Genomic DNA, 26,554 nt, shown 5'->3' on the forward strand with positions numbered 1-26,554 from the left:
ATTCCTACAACCACTTAGGAATCTCAGAAAACAACAAACTGGAAGCCATAGTATATACACAAAGGACCTGTAGGGTGAGAATAGAAGAAAACATATAAATTAAATTAAAAAAATAATGGAAAGCTCTGACAGGACATCATGAGACAAAAAAACACAAAGATGCCATTGAGTTATTATTATTATTTTTTTTTGTTAGCCGTATACTGCTGGACGGGCAGGCTGTAGTTTGTTTACCCCATGAAATTCCCTTGGAAGAAACTGAATTTTCATTGGCACGTGGTTATCAACTGGAGATAGCTTCTGGGTTAGAGATGGGGCATGTGTCCACTTGTCTTTTCAGCTCTAGGACCCCATCTTGTGAAGACCTGTATAGGCCCTGTGCATGTTGCCTCTGTCGCTGTGAGTTTTATGTGTGTCCATGAAGTTGATTTAGAAGGCTTTATTTTCTTGGTGTACTCCATTCCCTCTGGCTCTTATCCTCTTTCTGCCTCCGCTTTTGCAGGGTTTCTGGAGTCATGAGGGGAGGGATTTGATGGAGACATCCCTTTTGGATCCGAGTGTTCCAAGGTCTCTCACTCTGCATAGTGTCTGGCTGTGGGTGTTTGTATTTGTTCCCATCTGCTGCAGGGAAGCTTCTCTGATGATTGTGGAGCATGGCATTGACCTATGAGTTTAGTAGAATGTCACTAGCAGTCATTTTATTGCTATATTTTTGTTATATTTTGTTTGTGTTGTTGTTTGGTTTTTTTTTAAAAGTAATATTTGGTTTTACCCTACCTTCTTGAGCTATCTAGTCTCAAGTTCCTGGTCACTCAAGCAGAGTCAGATATGGGCTCTATCTTGTGGAGTGGGCATTAAGTCAAATCAGTTACTGGTTGGTCATTCTCACAAACATTGTCCCACCATTGCCCTAGCATATCTTGCAAGTAAGACTCCATTGTATTTCAAAGAATTTGTGGCTAGATTGGTGTTTACATTTTTCTTTTGGTAGTGTGCAGTGTCTCTTCCTGTATCCAGGACATTATAACAAATCAGTTATTGGTTGGTCATTCTCACAAACATTGTCCCACCATTGCCCTAGCATATCTTGCAAGAGGACTCCATTGTATTTCAAAGAATTTGTGGCTAGATTGGTGTTTACATTTCTCCTTTGGTACTGTGCAGTGTCTCTTTCTGTATCCAGGACATTAGAACATAGGAATGATGTGGGAAGGTCATTTGTCATCTGTTGTTTCATTGGTTAATCAATAAAGAAAATTGCTTGGTCTGATAGGTCAGAAAATTAGGAAGGTGGAGTAGACAGAACAGAATGCTGGGAAGAAGGGAAGTGACCCATGCCGCTCCTCTCCAGGGCAGACACAATGAAGCTCCGGCCCAAGATGGATGTAGGCTAGAATCTTCCCGGTAAGCCAAAGCCACCACCTCATGGTGCTACACACATTAATAGATATGGGTTAATCAAGATGTGAGAGTTAGCCAGTAAGAGGCTAGAGCTAATGGGCCAAACAGTGCTTAAATAAATACAGTTTCTGTGTTGTTATTTCAGGGCATAAGCTAGCCAGGCAGCCGGGAGCTGGGTGGCAGGAACGCAGCCCACAGCTCCTTCTACATAGGAATGATGGCTCTATGTAGGCACCAACACAATTTCTTTATGTACATTGAGTTGTTCCAGTGTTGTTTTCAGCAATAGTTTGTAGAGAGCAACCTTTAGTCTTGACAACAGTCTAGGTTATTTGGGAACACCATGGGACCCCTTTGGCCAACAACTCAAATAGATGTAACTCACTGCTGGTATTAGAAGTTTCATTTGGTGACAAGAAATGGCCAGCTGACCAGTTTGAGAAGCATAGTGTGTATTTTTAACCTCCTTATCAAAAATCAGGAGTCCGTAGGTGTATAAATGTGTGTCTGTGTCTTCAATTAGATTCTATCAATCAGTGTATCTGTTTTTGTGCCAGTACCTTGCTGTTTTATTACTATAGTTCTGTAGTATGACTTGAAATCAGGGATGGTGATACCTCCTGTGGGTTTTTTTGTTATTGTTTTATCTATCTTGTGTGTGTGTGTATGTGTGTGTTTTCATATGAAACTCAAGATTGTCCTTTCAAGAACTGTGAAGAAAAGTGTTTGAACTTTGATGGTGATTGCATCAAATATGTAGATTGCTTTTAGTCTGATGGTCATTTTTACTATATTAATTCTATTAATCCATGAGCATAGGAGAACTTTTCATCATCTAATATCTTCTGAAGTCTCAAAGTTTTTGTCATATAATCTTTCACTTGCTTGTTTACTGTTATTCCAAGATATTTTATATTATTTGAGGCTATTGTGAAAGGTGATGTTTCCCTGATTTCTTTCTCAGTCCACTTGTCATTTGTATATACAAGGGATACTGATTTTTGTGAGTTAATTTTGTATGCAGCTACCTTTTGAAATTGTTTATTGGCTGTAGGAATTTCCTGGTGGAGTTTTAAGGTCACATATATTATCACATCATCTGCAAATGGAGATACTTAAACTTCTTTCTAATTTGTATGCCCTTGATTTCCTTCAGTCATTTTATTGTAGGGCCAAGACTTCAAGTAGTATTTTGAGTAGGTGTGGAGAAACGGCAACCTTGTCATATTCTTGATTTTTAGTGAAATCACTTTGAGTTTCTCTCCATTTAAGTTAGTATTAGCTATGAGGTTCATATAAATTACCTTTCTAGTTTTGAGGTAAAATGCTCATATCCCTAATATCTCCAGGACTTTTATCAAGAAATAGTCTTGGTCTGAGTTTTGTCAAATGTGTTTTCTGCCACTTTGTCATTTTCTGTCATTTTGTCAAATGTCTAATTTATTTGGTGAATGTCAATGATTTTTGTGTTTTGAGCAATTCCTGCATCTCTTGGATGAAACCTACTTGGTCATGGTGAATGATCTTTTGTTTTATTCTTGGATTTGTTTTACAAGTAGTTTATTGAGAATTATTGATATTCATAAGAAAAAATGGTATGTAATTCTCTTTCTTTGTTGAGTCTTTATGTGGTTTGCATAACATGTAACTATAACCCCATGAAATGAGTTTGTCAACATTCTTCATGTTTCTGTTTTGTAAAATGATTTGAGGAGCATTGTCATTAACTCTACTCTTAAAGTTTGATAGAATTTTGCACTAAAACCACTTGTCCTTGGGGTATTAGTATTAGTATTATTTGGAGACTTTTAATCACTGCTTCTATTTCACTAGGAGTTATAGGTCTGTTTAAGTTCATTATTTGATCTTGATTTAACTTTGGTAAGTGGTATGTATTTTTATAAGGAGAGGTGGCCTCTTGTTTGTTCTGGCCACCCATCTAGCTTACACCCAAAATAACCACACAGAAACTGTATTCAATAAAACACTGCTTAGCCCATTAACTCTAGTTTCTTATTGGCTAATTCTTACATCCCATTACAATTAATCTGTGTATCGCCATGTGACTGTGGCTTACTGGCAAAATTCTAACCAGTGTCTGTCTCAGGCAGAAGATCCATGGCATCTCTCACTCTGCCCTTTTTCCCAACATTTAGTTCTGTCTTTTCTGCCTACCTAAGTTCTGAGCTATCAGGCCTAAAGCGGTTTCTTTATTCATTAGCCAATGAAAGCAACACATGAACAGAAGAACCTCCTACACCAATATATCAAGAAAATTATCCATTTCTTTTAGATTTCCAATTCAGTGCAGTACAGGACTTTAAAGTATTTTCTCATGATTCTTTAGATTTCCTCAGTGTCTATTGTTATATCCCTCTTTTCATTTCTAATTTTGTTAGTTTGTGTATTCTTTCTTCCTTTTTGTTAATTTGGTAAGGGTTTGCCAATCTTACAGATTTCCTCAAAGAACTAACTCTTTGTTTCATTGATTCTTTGTTTGCATGTTTTTATTGATTGCAGCCCTGAGTTTGACTATTTCTTGCTATCTATTCCTTTTGGGTATGATTTCTCTTTTTTTTTTTCCTGGAACTTTCAGGTGTGCTGAAACTTACTAGTTTGTTAAGTTGCAGTATTTTTTAACGTCGGCACTCAGTGCTATGAACTTGCCTCTTAGAACCAACTTTATTGTGTCCCTTAAGTTTGGGTATGTTGCATATTAATCTCAATCATTTCTAGCAAGTCTTTAACGACCCATTTAGTAGTAAGTCTTTCAGTTTCCATGAGTTTGTAAGCTCTTGTTGTTGATGTCCAGTTTAATCTGAGGTGGTCAGATAGGGTGCAGGGTGCTGTGTCAGTTTTCTTGTATCTGTTGAGACTTGCTTATGTCTGAGTATGTGGTCAGTTTTGATACACATTCTATGAGCTGTTGATCAGAAGGTATATTCTTTTGTGTTTAGGTGAAATGTTCTGCAAATATCTGTTAGGTCAATTTGGTTTATAACACCAATTATCTACAGCATTTCTCTGTTTCATTTTTGTCTTGATGCCATATCTCTTGGTGAAGTCTCCAAGTATCAATGCGTGAGAATCAATATATGACTTCAACTGTAGAAAGTGTCTAAAGTGAACTAAAGCTGAAGTCTCTGGTCTCTCTCTAATTTGGTGTGAGGAACTTCTTTCAAAGAGAGGTAGGCCTTGCATTATGTCTAGTTCTCTTTGGGTGTTAATTTCTAGCAATTGCAAGTGGCACATTAATGCTAGCTGTCACTCAAGTGTTTGATTTTGAATTCTGAAGATCTGTAAAGTAGTCATGCCTCTTCCACTTTCAGTTTGTGTACAGTATTGTGGTCCTGGCCACTGAGGAGCAGTGTGTGTACTATGTGGGGTAGCTGGCTTTTGGGCCTGGCCAGAGAAGGAGCTTGGTTGCAATAGCAAAATGTTCCTACATCATTTATATTGTCATGGGAAACTATTCGTTTCCTATCCATGCCCTGGTAACAGAGTTCAAAGTTATTTTGGGTTTTGATGACCATACCACCAACAGACTATCAGTGCAGGAAGCCAAGTTCGTACCATCTGTGCTGTGTTTGTATCTAAAGACTCACTTGGAAGATTGATTGCTCAGTTATCTGTGCCTCCTGGCCTTCTAATGTGGCACCTAGCAAGGTGACTCACACTTTCTTCAAAGTCACTGTGAATAACCTGCCTAAGTTCCCTCAATGTAGGATGGGGATCGCAACCTTCACTATCAAGAACCAAACAGTGCTACCTATCTTGAATGGTCACTTCCTATAAACAGAGAGTGGCTCCCAGTGGTGCTGCGCTAGCAAATGTGTGGCAATCAGCTCACTGGGGGAAATTTATACAGTTTGGCAATTTTCATGGTAAAATATATAAACAGCTTTATAAAGACTTAGATGAGGATGTAGCTCAGGAGTAGCATGCTTTCTTGAATCTCCAGCACAGCCCCACCATTCTCCAGTCAAAATGATAAAGTTTAAAAATACCTTAATGGGCAAAGATGGTTAAGAATCAGTGCAAGGAAAAAACAAAAAACAGAATAGTCCCATTTGTATAAAACAAGTGAATTCATGATTTCCACTCAGGCTGGCTTTACTAGAAATGTTTACCACTTGGATAAAGAATAAATAACACCATTGTTGCAAAAAGTCCTCTAGAAAACACGGGAAGAAATAATTCCAACTTATTCTTTTGAACCGATTCATTTTCCTCCTACCAAAAATCAGATGATGACACCTTGAGGAAATGAACTTATAGATTAGTATACTTTATGAATAAAGATAAAATAAAACCCTAATCTTGAACAAAACATCAGTAAGTGGAATCCAACAACATATGTCTATAACTTAAGATAACCAGCCATGGGTTGTTTGTTTGACATTCAAGATCAATTAATAGGTCACTGAATGACAGAATAAGGAAGAAAATCTTAGGCTAGTTGTCTCAAGGGATGCAACAAAATCATCTAAAAAATATTATCACTTACAGTAAATGTGTTTATCTTCCAAGTAAAATTCTATGAGATTTTACTCAATTTGTAAAAAAAAATCTAAGAAAAACTGCAGCTAATGTCAGACTTCACTGTTGAGAAATTGAATGTTTTCTCTGCAGCAGAGAAAATGATAAAGGCTTTCACTGTGAATTACTTCTATTCAACTTTGTGCCGAGGACTTAAATAACAGAACAAAAACATGTAGTTCATAAAAGAGTTTTGTTTCTTTGGATACACACACACACATCCAAAACAATTTTAAAAATAGTTGCTCCTAAAACTAGTAATCAAATTTAGTAAAGGTACACGAAGCAAGGCCACTATTTAAAACTTGTGTTTTTATAAAGTAGCAACAAAGAATATACAAAAATGTAGTAATGTACAGTAGCTTCCAAAAACATCAAATACATATAAAGATTCAGGAAATATTGTGAATATCGGTACATTATTAACTAAAATTACTTCTGAGAGAAATTAAAGACAACCTTAGTACATGGACAACCTGTGCGACGTGTAGGAAATCTCAGTGTAGCTAGGAAGTCATTTCTCAAACAGTAACACTGAGTATTCTGACAAGATATCTGTAAAATTTTAACAACCTGGGATTCTAGCATTTAGAATGGAAGTGCAAAGGATTGGAGTTCATCAGGACCATTCTGAAGCAATGAACAGTGCAGGGACATGTAAATGGAATTTTAATATGGTCCCAGGATTCTGCCCCTTGGTTTGACCTCTGTAATTTCTCCTGTGGAGTTGGAAAAGGGTCTGTAATATGAAGGACTTCCATTCTCATGATTAGATTGTGCTGTTCAGCAGAGTTGAAGGGGTTTCCACCAATCGCTTCACACTAGTCCAACGTGGCTCCATGCCTGTGTGTTTACACCTAGCCCAAATCCTTACCCCACAGAAATAGGCATGGCTTCACCACTCATGATGGGTAATCTCGCTGTCAACTTGATGGGATATATAATCATCTGGCAGGTGGACCCCTTGACCTGCCTGTGAGGTATTATCTTGATTAGGCCAATTGTGGTGGGGAAACCCACCTACGGTGGGGTGGCACCATTCCCTAGCCTGGACTCCTAGACTATATAAAAAGGAGAAAGTAGGCTGAACACAGACTTTCAAGCTCGTTGCTTTTGTGTTTATTTGAACGTTTTATACATAGGATCAAGGTATCTTGATCATATCTGCCCCCCTACTTCTTCCCCTCTAGCTTTCCCTAGGCCCATGTAGCAGAGATCTCTCCCAGTTTCATATTCTCCTCCTTGGTCCTGTTAGTGCTGTGTGGCTGGTATTTGCATGGGCGAATCACTGGTCATGGGTAATATACTAGTTGCCATATCCTCTGAGGGAAAGTGAGTGTCTCTCCCCAAGCTGCCCTCAACTACCAATGGCTACTCAGCCAAAGTTAGTGCCTCCACTGTCCCTCCGCTGACCCAATTGAGAACTTTAGCTGATTTGTTATTATACAAGTCTTGTGCAGCAAACCAAGCTCGTGTGTGTGTGTGTGTGTGTGTGTGTGTGTGTGTGTTTAAACACTCATATGTCATATGCAGAGGACAGCATTTCATATCATTTCTCTCCATCCTCTTATATATTCTATGTTTCAACTTCCGTGATATTCACTGCTCCTTGGGGTGGAGGAGCTCTTGACTGTGGAGCAAGTGTGAACATCTGCTTCAAGCTCCTACTGCTACACCAGTATGACCACTATGATGAACCGTAACCTCCCAGTGTGGCCCAAAACAAATACTTTCATTTCCTGGAGTATTTTATCAGAGCCATGAGAAAAGTAACTAAGAAACCATTATTTAATATAAATTACTTATTATGAATTACTGGACTAGAGAAAGAAGCCCTGGGATATATTTGTGAATTAGGGCAGGGATTCCCCCGGATGATGTCACTTGGGTGTGCCCAGAAAGAGAATGATGGAGGTTCTGAATAAGAAGCTGTAGGACCTGAGATAACACTCTGACAGGAAGGCAGGAAACACACGGTGGTAGAAGATGGCTCTAAAAGCAGGAACATCTTCAAGATCTTATTAAAATATAGGATCAGATTACTGCAGGGTGAGACCTAGGGCTCACATGTCTGGCAGATTGAATGTGGGTGCTGTTGATTCATGGACCACACTGAATATCCAGGCTGTAAAGCATGTCCTTGGGGTTAGGAGTAGCATGGCTGTAGACCTGGTACTACATCCCTGGCACTGAGGCATTAAATCAACCATATTTGGATTCTTTTTTCCACTCAGTTGTTAAATATACACAGAAAGAATGAAGTGAAAATAGAAAAGTTCTGTCTTTCATTGAGAGTCTGGTTTTGAAAATGGTTTTATATAAGGCCTCTCCCGTAACTTATTGGCAACTTTCACTCCCCAGGTAGCAGTTTCGAAAAGCTGGTTGGTCATGAAAGGATATCCCCGTTCTCACAGCTTCTTCATCTCAGATCTTCTCAGCCATCTAACTTGCAGCAATGTGAACCCCCCGGCATCCTCCCTCTGAATTCTTTCTCATAGACCTCACAGCCCTGGGAAATATCCTGGTTGGTTCTACTAGAAAAACATGTCATCAAGTCTCAGGGGAGCCCTGGTCGCCATCAGAGTCTTTTCTTTTCCATGTTCTCAGTGGGCAACATCCTCACACGCCATCCACTCCAGGGGCCTCAGATCATTGCCATTCTCGCTCAGGCCACACCCTGTTGCAGTAGAGAAGGGGATTCGTTTGCAACTACTCATTTTTCTTGTGGGCTTTATTTCTCATTTATTCTATCATCCATGTATTTGGACTTCTACCCATCTCCCTAGATCCCCACCCCACCCATTTTTAAAAGACTTCTTAGTCTTCTCCCATCCCTCCCAACCCAGCTATAAATAGGATTCCTTTTCCACTGTTCCTCCCTGCTCCCAGGATCACCTTGTTCTTACAGTCTGGATCTTACATTACCAAACTATCTAGACTACTAATTTGAAGATCATTTGGGGGAGAAATGACCTACTTTTTACTGTTGTTACAGGAATCTATATCTATCTATCTATCATCTATCTATCTATCTATCTATCTATCTATCTATCTATCTATCTATCTATTATCTATCTATCTATCTATCCATCTATCTCTCTATCTATCACCTATCTATCATCTATCTATCTATTATCTATCTATCATCTATCTATTATCTATCTATCTAATCTATCTATCTATTATCTATCTATCTAATCTATCTATCTATTATCTACCTATTATCTATCTATCATCTATCTATCTATCTATTATCTATCTATCTATCTATTATCTATCTATCTACCTATCTATCTGCATAGTTGCAGTCTTTCCTTAGCATTCTTTATTCATAATAAAGAGGTAAAGTAATTGTTTTGCAGATTCCCTTACATTATTTGCAGAATTAATGAGATCAGAACTAATGTTTATTATGAGAGTCCATTCCGTGTATGATATGTCAAATCTTATATACCAGTAAATACCATTAAAGCAAAAATGAAAATATTGGTTTCTCCATTTGTAGCATGAATAAACAAAATAATCTCTATTCCTGTCTACTTTAAGGTGATAATGTTGACAGGTAATGTAATAAAATTTTAAAATAGTGAGCACAGAGAGAGTTCAGTAGTTATGAGCACTGGTTGCTCTTCCAAAGGACCTGGGTTCAATCCCCAGTGCCCACATGGTAGCTCACCACTGCCTGTAACACTAGTTCTAGGCGATCTGACACTTTTACACAGAAATGCTCACAGGCAAAATATCAGTACACATAAAGTAGAAAATAAATAAGTCACTTAAAAAGTTCAAAATAACTACCAAATACCTACTTTGTGTAATTATTATGAATATCCAATCCATTTGATTCAAAATCATGGATAAGTTAAAAATTACTCATTGTACTTGAAGAGTTAACATAATTTTCCTTGAGCTAAGAATTAATTTTCTATTTTGTTTTACTGTTATACATTTGAAAGCAGATAGTAAAATAAATGTTCGGGGGATGTCTCTGGTTCTAAAATAATGTACAGAGATTTAGTCACCTTCTGTAATAATTTACCTTCTGTAATAATCTTTACATTTTATAAAATAATAAATAGTTGTGTAACCTTAGGTTTCAAAGGAGAAAACTACCCAGATTTTAAAACAAACAGAGTTGGGAAAGAATTTTGGGACCTTTTGATTACTAGTCTTGAGCTACCAAGTATAACCTAAAATCTTATTTAAAGTAGAATTAAAATATTTACTATTTGCATTAAAGGAGCACAGATAAGCTATAATTATAAAATTATAAAAACTGAAACAAAATTATTTATATTCATTCTGCATTGTTTTAAAAATCACTCTCTATAGGTCTGTGTGTATAATTTACAAAAAATTATTTGTTAATCTCTGTACGGATGGCTAAGACCATGGGCCTTCCATTGCTTTATTTTAATCTGAACTTTATTTCTCACTGTTCATTTGAAGAATGGTGAAGTAATAAATCAACTAAATACTGCTACTACTCTCTCTGGATTACTGTGCTGTTATTGGGCCCAAAGAAATTTCTGTAATTCAGACAAACTTCAAAGTTAAGTTACTCCAAAGGAATTCCCCTTCACCCACTCTACTTCCCAGTGTCTCTGTGCCTTGGCTTAGGCTGTATGCACTAATGCATTTCTCTTAAATGTGTCCAAAAGACATGTGGTTGGCAAAGGGTTCAGTACTGGTACTGGTGAGAAGCAAACATGAAACCACGTGACCTGATCAAAGAAGACAGGCATAGCGTTGTTTGGGATGTGTGCTCTTCCTATTGGAGAATGGGACCTCTTTGCAAATATCCCTAAGTGAATGTATAAACCCCATGGAGAGGGATCAGACTGGCGCAATTAGCCCCAAGATGGTGTTCTTCCTAACAACACTTTGTTTCTCTCTCCCTTTCAGGCAGGCTCCTCTGCCTGAAAGAACATAGTTGGAGACCAGAGAGGGACTTGACAACCCTGTTGTCAACACTAACACTACAGAGTGAAGTAGGAACTGTTTTGCTAGTCAATCATTGGTTTGCTTCTGACAGCATAAATTCCAAAACTCTAGGGTTTTTAAAACAAATAACCAACAAGTTATGTGCTGTAAAAGATGAACTTGAACCAGATTTCCTTTCCCTTCCAGTTTGTTGTCGCTGTGTTCTGGACCATCTATGCCTACGACAGAGAGATGATATACCCAAAATTGCTGGACAACTTTATCCCAGGGTGGCTGAACCACGGAATGGTGAGTGGATTAAAATAAACAGTTACCTTTGATGAAATGAAAGTCTACTAAAGAACTATTCACTAATTCGAACTTTATCCCACAGGGACCTAAGTATCAGTGAAATCTTAGACGATTACAGTAACAGAAGAATACTGATAGTAAATAGGATTTCTTTCTGTGGCCTTGAGTCATTGTGTAAACAGTGTGGTTGATGAATCCATTTTTAAGAGGTGCCAGGGGTTTGTTAAATCATACAACGAGCTCATTCCTGGATGAGTATGATTTCTGTGCCATTAGAAGTTTGTCATCCTATCTCAAGGATCCCTTTCCACCTATACAACCATGGCGACTAGGTTCCACCCCCACCTTGCTACAGAGGAACTGTGTTAGAAGTAGCTGTTGCACTTGGGCGGTTTTCCCAGACACATGGCAAGAGTGTTTTATTCCTCAATGACCTGTGATAGACGTTTGAGGAATTTATGTTTCTTTTAAAACTTAAATTATATATGTATATGTGTGTGTGTTGGTGTTTATATATATATATATAAATTAAAGTATATATATTCATTATCACGTGTGGGTGCTTGCATTAAATTTATGTGAACCTCATGTATGCAGGAGCCTTTGGAGGCCAGAAGAGGGCGTTGGATACTTGGAAATGGAATTATAGGAAGTTGTAAACCACATAATGTGGGCAATAGGAACCCAACCCAGAGTCTCTATAGGCAGTAAGCACTCCTAACTGCTGAGTCATTTCTCCATCCACCATTGTGGATGTAATTAGCAGTAGACTCGATGGGAGTTTTGCCTGAGATGTTTTCCCTCTTTCCTGCCCAGTTTTCGCTGGCACTTTAGCTGTGCCCCGTTGTTCTCGTTTGTTTCCATTCAAACACTTTGGACGGTTCGTTCACCACTTTACAAGGTTTGAGGGTTATATTTTCTAGAAAGAAGTTGCATATCCTCTTTTCAGCTTCTAAAATTGAGCACAGTTTTGTTATTAATGGAAGGTGATTTTTAGAATAATCCCAGGGTGTTCCCATTGGAAAGGGCAACCCATCACAGAAATTATGGGGAAGCAAGAGCTAGAAATCATGAGTCTTAGATTCAGAGTAACAGCTCTTTCTGTGGTTTCCCATCCGCCCTCAGTGGTGGGACATTTCAAACAAACACATGTTCTAACCAATGTTACTGTACAGAAGCGCTCTGATCCATTCTTTCTTATAGGCGACCCATCAAAAGTCGTGTATCAGACAACTGGAATTTTCTTTGATGAAGTTAGAGCTGTTGAAAAATTAGCCTGTTGATCTAATTTCCTACATAAAAGCTGGGTCTTGTTAGTCTTCGTCATTTCCTGCCCATATCCCCTCATGTTCTCTACTGATAAGAGTCTTACTTAAGAACTTTACTCAGGGTTCTTATCGATATGAAGGGACACCGTGACCATGGCAACTCTACCCGCCCCCTTTTATTGAAAATAGATTTACAATATATCCTGATTACACTTTCTCTTCCTTCTACTCCTCCCAGCTCTTCCCTACCTCCCTTCCCACACAGATCCCATCCACTTTATGACTGTCATTAGAAAAGAACATGCTTTTAAGAAATAATAACAAAATGTAACATATAAAATATAGTAAGTTAAAACAAAAACCATCAAGAGAAAGAAAAAAGCCCAAGAAAAGGCGTAAGTACCAGAGATCTACTTGTTTGCACACACAGAAAAAAATCTTAAACTGAACTGAAGCTTTTAATATATATGTAAAAGACCCGTTGAAACCCGACGGACACTGTGGTTACTTGTTCTTCTAGTATCTCCCATGTACTCTGGCTCTTACGTGTTTTCCTACCTCCTATTCTAAGGGGTTCCCTGAGCACTACAGGTAGGGGTTGAGTGAAGGCATCCCATTTAGAGCTGTGTGTTTCGAGGTCTTTCACTCTGCATAGTGTCTGACTGTGCTTTTTCTCATCTGCTGTAGGAGGAAGCTTCTCTGATGATGTCTGAACAAGGCACTGATCTATGAGTCTAACAGAATATCATTAGCAGTCATTTTATCACTGCTTTGTGTTTTAAAGGACAGCATTTGGTTTTATGCCAGGTCCCTGGGTTATGGCTATCTAGTCTCTGGTTCTCGGTCATCCAAGCAGTGTTTGGTATGGACTCACTCCATCACATAGAGTAGATCTTAAGTCTAATCTGATGTTGGTTGGTTACTCCCACAAGCTTTGTGGCACTGCTGCCCTAGCCTGTCTTGCTGGTGGGATGACATTGAAGATCAAAGGGTTTGTGGCTGGGTTGGTATTTACATTTTTTTTTTTGGTAACCTGCCAAGTACCTTCCCATACCAAAGCCCCTGGAACATAGGGGCGAAGGTTCTCTGTCAGCATCAGTTCAAGCTCTCTGTGTTCCATGAGTTTGTGTAGTTGTCTTCTGCAATGGGTTCTTACTGTCAGTGTGTAGAGAACAGCCTGTAGTCTAGGCAATAACCATGGTTGTTTGGGGACGTCCACGGGACCTCTTTTGTTGTAGGAGCTCCTTCCATTTCTTCAGCCAATAACCGCTGAGATACCAGCCCATTGAGGTGTGGTCTCTCTCCCTTTAAAAATGTGGCCACTTCCCTCTCCTCTCTCTCTTACTTCCTGCTCCGCTTCCAGCGACTAGACTCCCTTCCTGATTGTACAGAGGGATGTTGTCTGGGACAGTGATCTGTAAGTTTTCCCCTTTAAATAAATAACCATTCTATTAATCATAATTCCAAACTGGTGTGGGATTGTGTGTGATTTACGCCTTCATGTAATCGGTGTAATAACCAGGCTAGCTTAATATGAAACAGCAAATTTTAATGAAGTAATATCTTACAACACCAGCCATCCAACGATGAGCAGGAAATACAAAAATAGAGACCAGTGGGGCTCACACTTGCCAGATTTATATCTAAACATTAGCCCGAGGCAAACACACCCCCTAATGGGCTGGGCTTATCCCTACATCTCCCCCTTTTGTCTAAATAAAACAGAACTAAACTAAATACAACTATATTCAATAATAACAAATAATAAATATAGCAAACAATATTGAGAACAAAAGTTTTGTTAAACATTCTATGTCAAGGAATCTAAATAATGTAGAGAGTAACTACAATTATATAATCTTTAACTCCGTCAAAGATCTGAGAAGGAAATTAATATTACTTAACAAACAAGAGATATCCAAAATGTGCAACAAATGACAGAGACAACTGACTACCTGGGCAATCACCCAAAGTCTCGTTTGCAATGTTGAGTCAACCAACTTTGGCTAAGGCCTAACATAACTGACATACCATTATTAAAGACAAGGAACTTTCTTAGAACTATCCTACCCTGTCTTGGCAAGATAAAACAATCCTGTTTTATCCACTTATGGATATTCTGTATCTTTGTCAGTAGATGATGTATGGGCTTTTCTTAACCCAAAGGCCAGTTCTGCCAAGAAGACAAGCTCCCAGTGGAGTGTCTTTGGTGCTCAACGTTCTCTCGGGAGTAGAGTGGCATTGCCAGGAGTAATTGTGCCTTGTTGGCACAGAATTCTAGGTTAGATTAAAGGCTATTTCTACAGCTCTTCGAAGAGGCTAAAGATTATACTATCTATACTAAATATAATCTCTATATATCTAAAAGACCTGATTAATTCTCAATACCTATCTAACTTGAAGACTAAGAGAATAAACAACTGTGTAATATATGAAGACAATTATCTTCAACTGTAAACAATGTCATTACATATCAACTGTAAACAATGTTATTAAATAATATCAGAGGTAGAAATGTACATTGTAATATGGTAAATGTATCAATACAATATAGACAAAGTTATAAGCATACAAAAATAGAGGTAGGAACATTCACATTTAATATTCAGTATATCAATATACAAGAAACAGTACCAATACAATTTTCTAAAAACAGTAATTCACAAATACCAATCATCCCATCAAACCAGTTAATCCCCCCCTTTTTTAAGCCCAGCCCATTAGGGGGCGTGGTCGCCTCGGGCTAATGTTTACATATATCTGGCCAGCTTGAGCCCCGCTGGTCTCTTTTTTGTATTTCCTGCTCATCACTGGATGGCTGGTGTTGTAAGATATCCCTTCATTAAAATTTGCTGTTTCATATTAAGCTAGCCTGGTTATTACGCCGATTACAGATTGGCCCGCAGACGTGGGCAACTGACACAAAGAATCCGCAGAGAGAGTGTCGATTGCCTTGGCAGGCTACTTAGTCTAGGGTTAGTAGCCCGCCTGGCAGTTCAGTTATTCCAGGGTCACGGAGAGGCACTACCTGGAAGATATGGGCTAGGAGACAGGAAGAAGGCCATGCAAAGTTTGTCAAAGCCTCCGTTTATTACAGATGGGGTATAGCTTTATATATGGTAAAGAGTTGGGGGATGGGCACAGGGTCCTGGGCTCTTGCCGCGTGGTTCACGTTGGTCACATGGTCCGAGTTGGTCACGTAGGCAGGAGGTTATCTTCGGTCAGGTCACTATAGGCCAAGAAGTCAGGAGTCGACACACCTAGATCTTTAGATAGTTTAGAATGCGGGGTGGGTTCCGCTAACAGATAGCTCTCATTAACAGCCAATTTGGGTGTGGGGTAGGCTCTGTCAATAGAACCATTCTTAACACAATTAGGGGTGTGGGGTTCTCTGCAGACTCCCCAGGGTGATGGTTCCTGTAATGATTTTAGGAGGAAATTGGCTCCTGACAAGAGAGGACTGCTGAACTTGCCTAAAGGTGAGATGGTCTTTCGGGGTTCCTGAATGCAACCCGCAGCTTCCACAACACCTTCACTCTTTGGACAAAAATTCAATCGAGTATAACCCAATATCTGCACTGGAAGCTTTATTTGGCGACAAGAAATGGCCAGTTGGGACTCTGTGTCTCCCATTATTTGGGCCCATCATTGTAATTGCTTTCACATATTTCAGGATGATTGCATTTCATTAGATTTTGGTACCGCCCCTCAATGCTATCCACATTCCCTCCCTCAACCCTATCTTCCCTCCCTCCCTCATCTTATCCTCCCATTCCCATTCTCTTATCCACTTACAAAGGTATTCTATTTACCCCTCCTAGGGAGATCCATGTGTCCCCCAGTCTTTTCCTTTATAGTTAGCCTCTCTGTGTCTACGAACCGTAGATTGGTTATCATTTACTTGTGAGCTAATGTCTACATATGAGTGCATATAAGCCATATTCATCCTTTTTTTGAGTTGGGGTTACCTCACTCAGGATGACTTTTTTTTTTCTAATTCCATCCATTTGCCAAGGCAATTATTGTAGGATAAAGCATTTAATTGGTTGTTTGTTTGCAGTTTCAGAGGCTAAGTTTATTATCATCATGGTATGGAGCACTGAGGCAAACAGACAGATATGGTGCTGGAGAAGTAGCTAAGATTCCTGTGTCCTTATCAGCAAGAGGCAAGATGGAGGGGCACTGGCCTGGACTTTTGAAACCTCAAAGCCTACCCCCAGTGACACACTTCCTTCAACAAGACCACACCTTCACCTCCTAATCCTTAAAATCATTTCAAATAGTTGTGTGTCCTGGTGACTAAGTATTTAAATATATGAGCCTATGGGAGCCATTCTTATTCAAACCACCACACTTCTGCTCATCCAGAAGGTCAATTATTTATTGTCTTATGAAGCATTTCCAAACTCCCCAAGCAAACTTATTTAGCTCTTCTATTTTTTGTGTTTGCACACACTACCCTATTTCTAATATATATATTAGAAATATATATTATATATACATATATATGTATATACATATATATGTATGTGTGTTTATGACCATAAAAAATGTTAAGGTCCTTTGCAAAATACCAGCCTTTCAGTTTTAAACTGTTTACCCAGATGCCTTTTATATGCTAGGATCAACTTGTGCTTGGTGCTTGATATATTGAAGAATTAATTGAGTACTGTATGTTTTAACAATTCTCTCCTACTTATATCTCATTGCTTTTGTTTCTTCAGACCTTTGTATGCTAGGCATTCTACAGTGATTGCATCTGTAATTTTTCACAGTGGCAATATGAACAATTATCTCATTTATAAATGAAGAAACCAAGACTCAAAAAGCATATACTCTTCCTCAAAATCACTTAGCTATGGTGATAGCAATGAGATCTGAGCTCATGCCTATTTGGTTTCAAATATATATACTTCTTACTAGTTTGTGTTTTATATGGATATTTAAAGCATTAACTAATTCTTTTAAAATGTTACTCTTTATAGCTTTTACAAGTGTAGGTCAAAAATGCAAAGAAATATTTTGAAGTTTTGTTTCCAATGGTTTAGTGTCGTTCAACTGTTGAAGAAAAACCAGTTGACAATTAACTAGGCATTTTAGAAGAAATATTTTGTGCCATTTGTCATTCTTCAAAACAAGAATATAAACAAAGATGCCCTTGCCACTATAAATACTAAACCAAAACACATTGTCACGTCCTCTTAACAGGGAAGGCTTTGGTCATCAGCAAGCATATTCTTATTCAAACATGAAACCAATTTTGTCACAGTATCTCCAAATATGAGGAAGAGTGAGAGAAGCTGATGGCTTTATTAGGAAGCCAAAGTGAGTGGATTAGGAAAGGGAGATCCCTGAAGGGTTGCCAACCCCCAGTAGGGGAATATGGTACATCTCTGGAATGTTAGGGGATTTTAGTTGGGAATATAGTTACATCTTTACTATCAACCTCACTCTTGTCCTGTTTGGCTTATTATTTGTATCCTTGAACTGCACAGTGTTACCTTCAGACCAGGGAATTATTTATTTCATTTGCAGATCCATATTCTGAAGTTTTAATGCTTCAAACAAATGGCTTCTTAACCATATGTATAGTCATTGGAACGAAAACTTGGCTCAGTTTTTCCTCTTAGCTCCCTTGAAAAGCTAATGATTTTTCTTTTGGAAACAGTGGGCTACTTAGAAACACAAGAGGAACTGAATGACCCAAAGATTTTAGGAAAGAGAAAGGATAAATTAATTAACCTGTCAAATTCTCTGAGGTAATATAAGCTCAGTAGTTTCTTTTGCAGCGAATTTTGTTTCCCAGCAGAGATAAAAGACCATTTCCTTGCATTGTTCTCATTCATGATACCAGAATTATGGCCAAAGAACTCGTACAAAGTAGCTGAGAAATAGCCTACATTTTCATTCACCTTTCTTTAATTTCATACATATTTTACTGTAGACATTAATTAAATAAAATATTATGTTGGTTGTTTAGTTTGATGGTTAACTTTTATAGTCACAAACGTTAATTTTTATAAAAATGTGTTATAAGAGGTATGCAATTTAAAAAATTAATTGTTTTCATTTTTGTTCAAATTTTAAACTCTTAAACATTTTAATATTGTATTTGTAGTTTAAAGTGTAGATGCTATTATTCTTGTAATACTCATTTGTTAGCTACTTTTCTGTTGCTGTAATAAAATGATCAAGGCAGCTTTAGGAAGAAAAAGTTGAGTTGGGCTTACACTTCCAGAGGGATAGGTGTTCGTCATGGCAGGAGGGATAGCAGTAAGCCACAGGCATAAGCAAGAAGCTGAGAGTTCACAGTTTCTAACACAAGCCAGAACCTGAGAAGGCAAGCAGGAAGTGAGGCAAACTATAAACTCTGAAAGCTTGCTCCCAATGACCTACTTCCTCCAGCAATGCTCCCTCTCCTGAAGGGTTCACAGCCTTCCCCAAAGGTACCCACAAGTGAGGACTGCATGTGCAAATATGTGAGCTTGTGGAGGACATTTCTCATTCAAACATGTATATCAGCCAATCACAGATTTCTCTAGTTTGTTTTATGATTATACATCTGAAAATGTAGAAAGATATGATATATCTTTGTGTATTTGCTTAACTAATAACTTTTCAGTATTGCCGTGATCGTACTGGCTTTCTAGGCCTAGCTGCTTCTTTTGTCAGTGGGAGGACTATGTTCCTTGTTGGCGTCCTCAAGGATCTGCCTAACAGGGTTGTGGAAGTCTCAATGGGAGAGGCATAATAAATTTAAGAGGTTCTTATTGGATCTAGTCCTGGCAAACCAGAAAAGCAGAGGCCAAATGGGAGGAACCCTCTCCTAGGGAGTAAGAGAGTTTTCTGTTAGGTCCAATGCTTATGTTAGTTGTAAGGGTAGAATAGACAAGCAATTGTTGTGATTGGGTTTCATTGTAGTACTAGAACGTCAACATCCTGGTTAAATCAGGAACCAGACGTGACATGGGTGATATACTACCTATTTGTGAGGAATGTCAAAAGACCAGTAAAACACTAATTCAAGAAGGTTATAATAGATTACCATTAACTATTTAAATATTTATAATCAAAAGCACCCCAAGAGTGGAAACTGAGATTGGTATGTAAAATGAGAAAAGATTGTTTTAAAAAAAATCATCCCAAGAAAGAATGTACCTTGTTCTTGTGGTATTCACTGAAGAATTCCCAAATATTTTCTGGGGATCTTGAGTGCAGGGATCACAAAACTGGGATAAAGCTCATAAGTAAATCCTGGCCCTATCTCAAAGAATATCACCAACTCTGGAATTTGAACATAGAGCTTCTGGGCATAAAATCAGTCAGCTGACAGACTCTGGACTTGCAGAACCTAAAATTCACACTTTTTTTTTATTTTGATTTATGCTAGCGATGGCAAAAGTTAGACACGATTCCAAATAAAAAGTGTTTTATCTCCTCCTGTTGTATAGAGGAACTGATCCTAGGTTTTATTTGAATGGCAGCAGGGGAAATGGGTCAATAAGTGAATGACAACACCAATTCAACCTCATTGTATAGCTAAGAAGTTGCCCCTGGGCTCTCCAAAATAGCCCCTAAATTTAGTTTATTATAATCAAAAATATAATCTATATATTAGCATATTTTATTTCAGCCACTATTTAACATGAAATAAAAATGTGTTCTGTTCTTGAGCCCAGATTTGTATTTATATTCTTAACAACTCCACCCATAGATGACACTGATAAGACATTTTCTAAGCATTAGCATGGAAGGATATTTGATGTACTTGCCATGAATACTCAGAAGAATTACATTTACATTTTTATCTTTTTACCACTGATGATCACAGAAGATGAAGAAGGACATGCAAGCAAATAGATTGGTTCCTGTCTTCGTCACTGTTCTGTTGTTGTGAAGAGACATTATAACCCTATCAATTTTATGAAAAAAGCATTTAACTGGGGTCTTGCTTATAGTTTCAGAGGTTGAGTCCATTATTATCATGGTGGATAGCATGCAGGCAGGTACTGGAGCAGTACCTGAGATCCAATCATGGTCTGTAGGTAGAGAGAGACGGACTCTGGGCTTGACATGGGCTGTTGCAACCTCAAAGCCAACCTTCAGTGATATACTTCCTCCAACACGGCCATACCTCTTTATCCCTTCAATCCTTTAAAATAACACCATTCTCGGATGACTAAGCATTCAAATATACTGGGCCCATGAGAACCATTCTTATTCAAACCATCACAGTACCAAAACTATTGAGTTTGGTTATGGACAGATGTAATTGAGATTTTTGCAAGGCCTTCAACAAGTAGAGACTGAATGCTGTTACAGCCCAGAAAGCATGTCTTGAAAACCCTTGTGCACAGCAGGCTGTTGGGCATTGTGGAGTTACAGAATGAGAAAAACACAGAGGAGGAAAAATGTCAAAGGAGGCAAATGGTGTGTCTGAAGTTGAGACGCGTAAGTAAAAAACTGCTACAAGGTCAGAGTAGTCTCAGGAGGGCCATTTTTGCTCTCACAGAGAGAAGCCCACATTTTCTGACCTGCCTGCGGGTTGTGAAAATTGAGCCTGGAACCTTTCTTTCCAGCTAATTACACTTTTCAGGCATTGACAATGGAGCCATGAAAAGCAATACATAAATATTTCAGATCTAGGAAGATTGCAGGCTTTCAGCGGTGTTCCGACAAGAAGAACCAGTGATGAGACATGCCTCTGCTGTGGATGACCTAGTTTAATGTTTTAAAATTCCAGGAGAAGACAAAACCATATGGAATGTAAGGATATTATTATTATCATCATTATTATTAGAACAGATCCTAAAGCTGGCAAAATCTTTATATTCTAATAATCACAGCAGGAGTGTTCACTCCCCCATGTAATTTATGAAGAAAAAAAACCATACCCCTTCTCATACTTGATTTGTCATGTCTTGTTATATTTAACTGATCCCCACAAGAGGCATAATTTAGGCAAGTATTTATCCTGTTCAATATTATTTGACATTTAGTACTTATGAAAGGCCTTCTACAGCTGGTTTTCCCAGAAGAGAAGGCATTAAGTGCTACTTGCATTATGGTTGGTTTTGCAAGAACTCAAGATCTGACATTATTTTGGTAGATAACATGACTTATGGAATGTTTTCATCCTTAGGATTCACAGATTGTGCAATTCACGGTCCATAGTGTCTGTGCTCCCCTCATACTAGACACTTCATGAAGGGAGTTGCTAGTGGAAAGAGGACCGTTATAAACACTCCAGAGATAAGAGCTGCCTTTTCTCGTTTTTTTTTTTTTTTTTGTGGCATTCATAAGTAACTAGAAGAGAGCTGAAAATTTTGAGAAATAAAACTTGGAAATGCAAACAGAGGTTGAAAGCTTCTTAGGAGTCCTCCAAGCAAATCAGGCCCTGAAAACTAGAGTCATACAGGGAGCTGTAAGACAGATACTTTCTGAGGAGGTTACAAGGGTTCTGTATGCACATTTGGAGCATCATGCTTTGCAGGAATCGCTTCCTCCACTGTGAATTTTTATTCGTGACTATCTGTTCTCCCTAGTCCAATCCTCCCCTGTTAGCTTTTGCAGCATCAGATTTTAACATTGGGATTGAATTCTTCTTCTTTTTGAAGTCATTTCCCCCTTCATTTAAAATATGAATAGATCCAGCGGTGGTATTAGTTCAAAACAGCCCTGTAAGTTCTAGTCAGGGTTCTTGGGGCTATCAAAACCCAAAGTGTGGTTTACTGAAGGGCCTTTCCCCTTAATCCTTAAATCCAGAGATATTTCGAACTAAATTTAAGTCATCTGTTTTCCATCCATTTGTTGCTGGATCTTCATGTTTTGTGGAGGGGTGGTGGCGGGCAGCAGGCACCAGCTTCCTCCTTCATGCCACAGACAGATCATTCATGAGTCACAACCCAATGTCTTGGCAGAATTCCAAACCCATATCCTTTCCCCAGCCCTTCTTAATTGAAGTGCCAACCTCAGCTAACTTCTCAGTGTATTTGGCAAAGACATTAAAGAGGAAAAAATCCACAGTGGTGTCACAGAACCAGACAATACCAGATCCCAAGATCCTCCAGTGCATATATGTGATACAAAAGTTCCAGAGCCATAGTGAATGATTCATGGCAGCAGCTTCTCACTGGGCGTTTCCAAGGATGGAGATCCAACAGGGAACCATGATCGTGTGACTTTATTTCCTTTGGAAAAGGCCATCACTGGGATCAAAGGCTTTTCTCCAATTCAGATCAGCCAACTGTCTTCACCCATTCTGTAGGATCTGAACACCAGTCCTCTGGGTCCCTCTCATAGGCTCACTGAACAGGTCTCCTTGTCCCCGATAACTTCCACTTGGCAGGAGCCATTCCCAGTCAGTGCTTCCTGGTTCCTGTGTGGGACATCATGCCCTGGTTTTGATTGATATAGTAAATATTAAAACCAATTCATTGCATTCACTCTCCTCCTCTAATAGGTCAAACCGTGTTGGAATTAATATAGTTTCTGTGTGGTCCAAGGGAACTCACATCACAACAGGTGAATTCCATTAGTAGGATCTCCCAAATTTACCCTGGTCTCTTCTTATACTCACTGGACCCACTTCAGTTCAAGGTTTCAGTTTCTCAACTGAGCTGTGGCAGCTGGGCCTTCTCTCCTTCAGCTGCATCTTTCTTCCTTCTTGTTCATTTCCTGTCCACTCAGACCCATATAATCACACAGAAACTATATAATTCCAACACTGTCCAACCTATTACTTCAGGCTTTTTATTAACTAATTCTTACATCTTAAGTTAACCCATTTCTATTCATCTTTATATCACTGTGAGACTGTGACCTACCAGTAAATTTACAGCATGTCCTTCTCCTTCATCAATTACATGGCATCTCTTTGGCTCTGCCTACTCTTTCTTTATATATCTTCCAGCCTAACTATATTCTGCCCTGCCATAGGTGAAAGTAGCTTTATACCTTAACCACTAAGAGCACATATATACAGAAAAACATCCCACATCATCTCCCCTTTTCATTCTAAATAAAAAGAAAGATTTTAACTTTAACATAGTAAAATTACATATACAAAACAGTTACAAAGCAAGACTTATAGTTACAATTTTTAGTCCATTCACATTTAGGAAATACTCGTTCATCTATCCTATTGTTGTGTCTGAAGTTTTATATCTAATTTTTTTGTCATAACTAAGGAAAACTATAATTATCTGTATTCAACTCTTCAAAGATCCCAGAAGGATATACTATTACATAAGTAAACAGAAAGCATATTGTAAGCAGCTTCCAGAGTTCTAGAATTGACAGAGACATCTTGCTGCCTGGACAGTCACCCAAAGTTTTTCTGTAATGTTGGGGCATCCATCTTCAGTCTACAAGCTCATAGTATCCAGCAGAGTTTTCCTTGAAGCAGAAAATTTAAAGATCTCTTTTGTCTTGTTATGGCAAAGTTCATCTGATGCTTTCTTCTGTGTCCTGCAGAATGTCTGGTAGACTCTTTCATGAAGCAGAAACCCTGAGAACTGTCTCATCTTCTTTAGGCAAGTTTAACAGTCATTTTTTTTGTCAGTTCTGTATATCCAGTTCATACAATATAACATCAAGCAGTTTAGACAAGAGCAGTTTGGCCAACAAACTCCATCAGGAGCCTCTTGGATGCCTATCCATCCTCTTAAAGTAATTGGTGCTGCCAAAAGCAGACACTGTTTCACTGTTGAGAAAAGTTTAGGTTCTTAAAACCCTTTAAAGGTCATATATTCTGAAAGTTTTTGAAAGATTTGAAGAATTCCTATCCATCTGAAATATATCTCTACACATCTAGAAAACCTAACTATCATGAATACAAGTTTGACTTGTATGACTATCTATTAATCCATATTTTTAATTATACATTACATTTTTAAATGAGCTGTATAAACACAATACCTTAAACAAGGGTAGAAATACATATACACAGTGTATCAAAATAAACCTTAAATTTATATCAATAGATCAAGATCCATACCAATGCTAAGTATTTATCTCCATATCATATTTCCCTTTAAATGAAAACAAACATTTATAAACAATAATTTTGGGAATTTAGGCATAGTTTTTCTCCAAATTTTGTCCTTTTTTAAGGCAAAGTATATTTATGGTTCATGGAGACCTTTTGGTGGGTCTTGTTCCATTAAACCACATTAACCTGGATAGAATCCACAGGTTCTCATTTTCAGAGAAAACAAAAGCAGAACCTCTTTTCCAAAGCAACATATCCTTAGACCAAAATTTTGAACGCAAGATACCGTTACATTGGTTTAACTTAGCAGTCCCTAGAATTAAATGTCTCTCTGCAGTCAAAAAAATTCAAAGAAAACATAATAATATGCGTAATCCAGACTCTGTGTATTTTCCATCTTTACATGGCTTATTTTTTCTCTATTACTTTTAAATATTTATTTTATTATCTTTACTCCTTTAATCAGTGTCTGTCTGTACTTACTTTTTTATTGTCTATACTTTATTTCTTCTCTCTCCTAAGCCTAGCACATTTTTGAAACACACTATGTCCCATTTAGAGGTTGATTTCTGTCTGAATCTGTCTTTTTTATGCATCTGTAATCATTTTCTGACCAAGAATGCCTTTTTTAAAAAAAATGCTAAGTGGGCATAGCTAGGACCAACTGTGTGGCCCTGTCTGTTTTGCCCAGTCCAACATTTCAGAGGTATGTTCACCATCTCTGTGAGCCATGCTTACTGCCCTAGCTCCAGGCACCCAGTGGGTCTGTGTTACCATTAAGCAAGCTGTAGCACACTGCTCACAAACCCAGTTTAAGTGTAGAACCTCCCTAAAGAGCCAGAGTTCATGCTGCCAACACAAACTAGGAAGCCTTCCCTTAAAGAACTTGCACAGTTTTTGCCACTAAAGCTGAGTCAGTAAACCTTTTAAAGGAGCCACACCTCTGCTTACCACCAGCAAACAGAGTCTATCTGAAAAGCTGTGGCTACCAAAAAACTGTGTTTAACTCTGTTCTTTTGTGTCTATAATTCCTTCCCAAGCTCTCTCTCGGTTTTTATGTGGATGTAGTTGCCCCCTGTTGGATGCCATTTGTAATCAAGGAAACTGCTTATTCCTTTCCTAGTCTCTCAGACCTGAATAATCACATCTAAACTATATTAATTCCAACACTGTTTAGCCTGTTAGCTCAAGCTTCTTATTAACTAACTCTTATGTCTTAAATTAACCCATTTCTATTAATCTGTCTATCGCCACGGAGCTTTGGCCTACCAGTAAATTTCTGGCGTGTCCGTCTTTGGCAGCTACCTGGCACCTCTTTGACTGTGCCTATTCTCTTTATCTCTTCCAGCCTGGCTATATTCTTCCCTTCCATAGGCCAAAGCAGCTTTATTCATTAACCAATAAGAACAACATGTATACAGAAGAACATCCCATATCACCTCTGTTTATCTTTAGTCAGTCCTTTTGGAAGCCTAGACTGCCATTCACAGAAAATGTACATTCCAGTGGCTTCCAGTCAGTTCCTTCACGGGTACCAACTGTGACTGAAGGGAATATTGGTCTCCTAGGTCAAGAGGACTCTTAACTGTACCACATGGCTTTATCCACGCATTGTTAGCTTTCCATTTATTTACTTATTTACCTCACACAGAGACTTTCAGGCCATAAGGGACAGCAGTCCCTTATCCCCCCAAATGAGGAAATGCTACAGAGGCCCTTCCCAGTCATGCTGTCTCTTCATACCATGCCTCATCTTGCCTGTATCCATTTTTCAGTATCATATGACCTTTGTATAATACACAACAAAACAATATAGCCATTGTCCTTTCTTATTAGTATTGTCCAAGCTTCCAGTAACATTTTTGAGGTTAATTACACTCTACATCAAACTTTTATGTCTTTTATGTGAATCAGATAACATTTAACATCATTGCTGATGTTTTGTTTTTTGATTTCAAATGTAGAGCCCTTATGTATATTTCTAGTGGATTCTGTGTTGTCAGAATCAATGTAAATAGGCTGGCTTTATGGAGAATCCACAGTATAAAGAATTTGGTAATCACTGCGTGAATATATTGGAGTTTAACAAAATAATACTTTTTGCTTTGTATTTTGGTGC

General features: G+C 38.3%; 1 protein-coding gene across 2 annotated transcripts in view; it reads left to right on the forward strand.

Moving 5' to 3' along the window:
• The window catches only part of Aig1 (androgen induced 1), a 229,034-nt gene that overhangs the window by 60,093 nt on the left and 142,387 nt on the right, over positions 1–26,554 (forward strand). For both annotated transcript variants that reach the window (XM_075948670.1, XM_075948681.1), the window contains exon 3: positions 11,071–11,172. In XM_075948670.1, coding sequence (XP_075804785.1) covers positions 11,071–11,172 — 102 coding nt within the window. The remainder of the gene's footprint in view (positions 1–11,070; positions 11,173–26,554) is intronic.

This window comes from Microtus pennsylvanicus, chromosome 1 (assembly GCF_037038515.1).
Source record: "Microtus pennsylvanicus isolate mMicPen1 chromosome 1, mMicPen1.hap1, whole genome shotgun sequence".
Lineage (NCBI taxonomy): Eukaryota > Metazoa > Chordata > Mammalia > Rodentia > Cricetidae > Microtus > Microtus pennsylvanicus.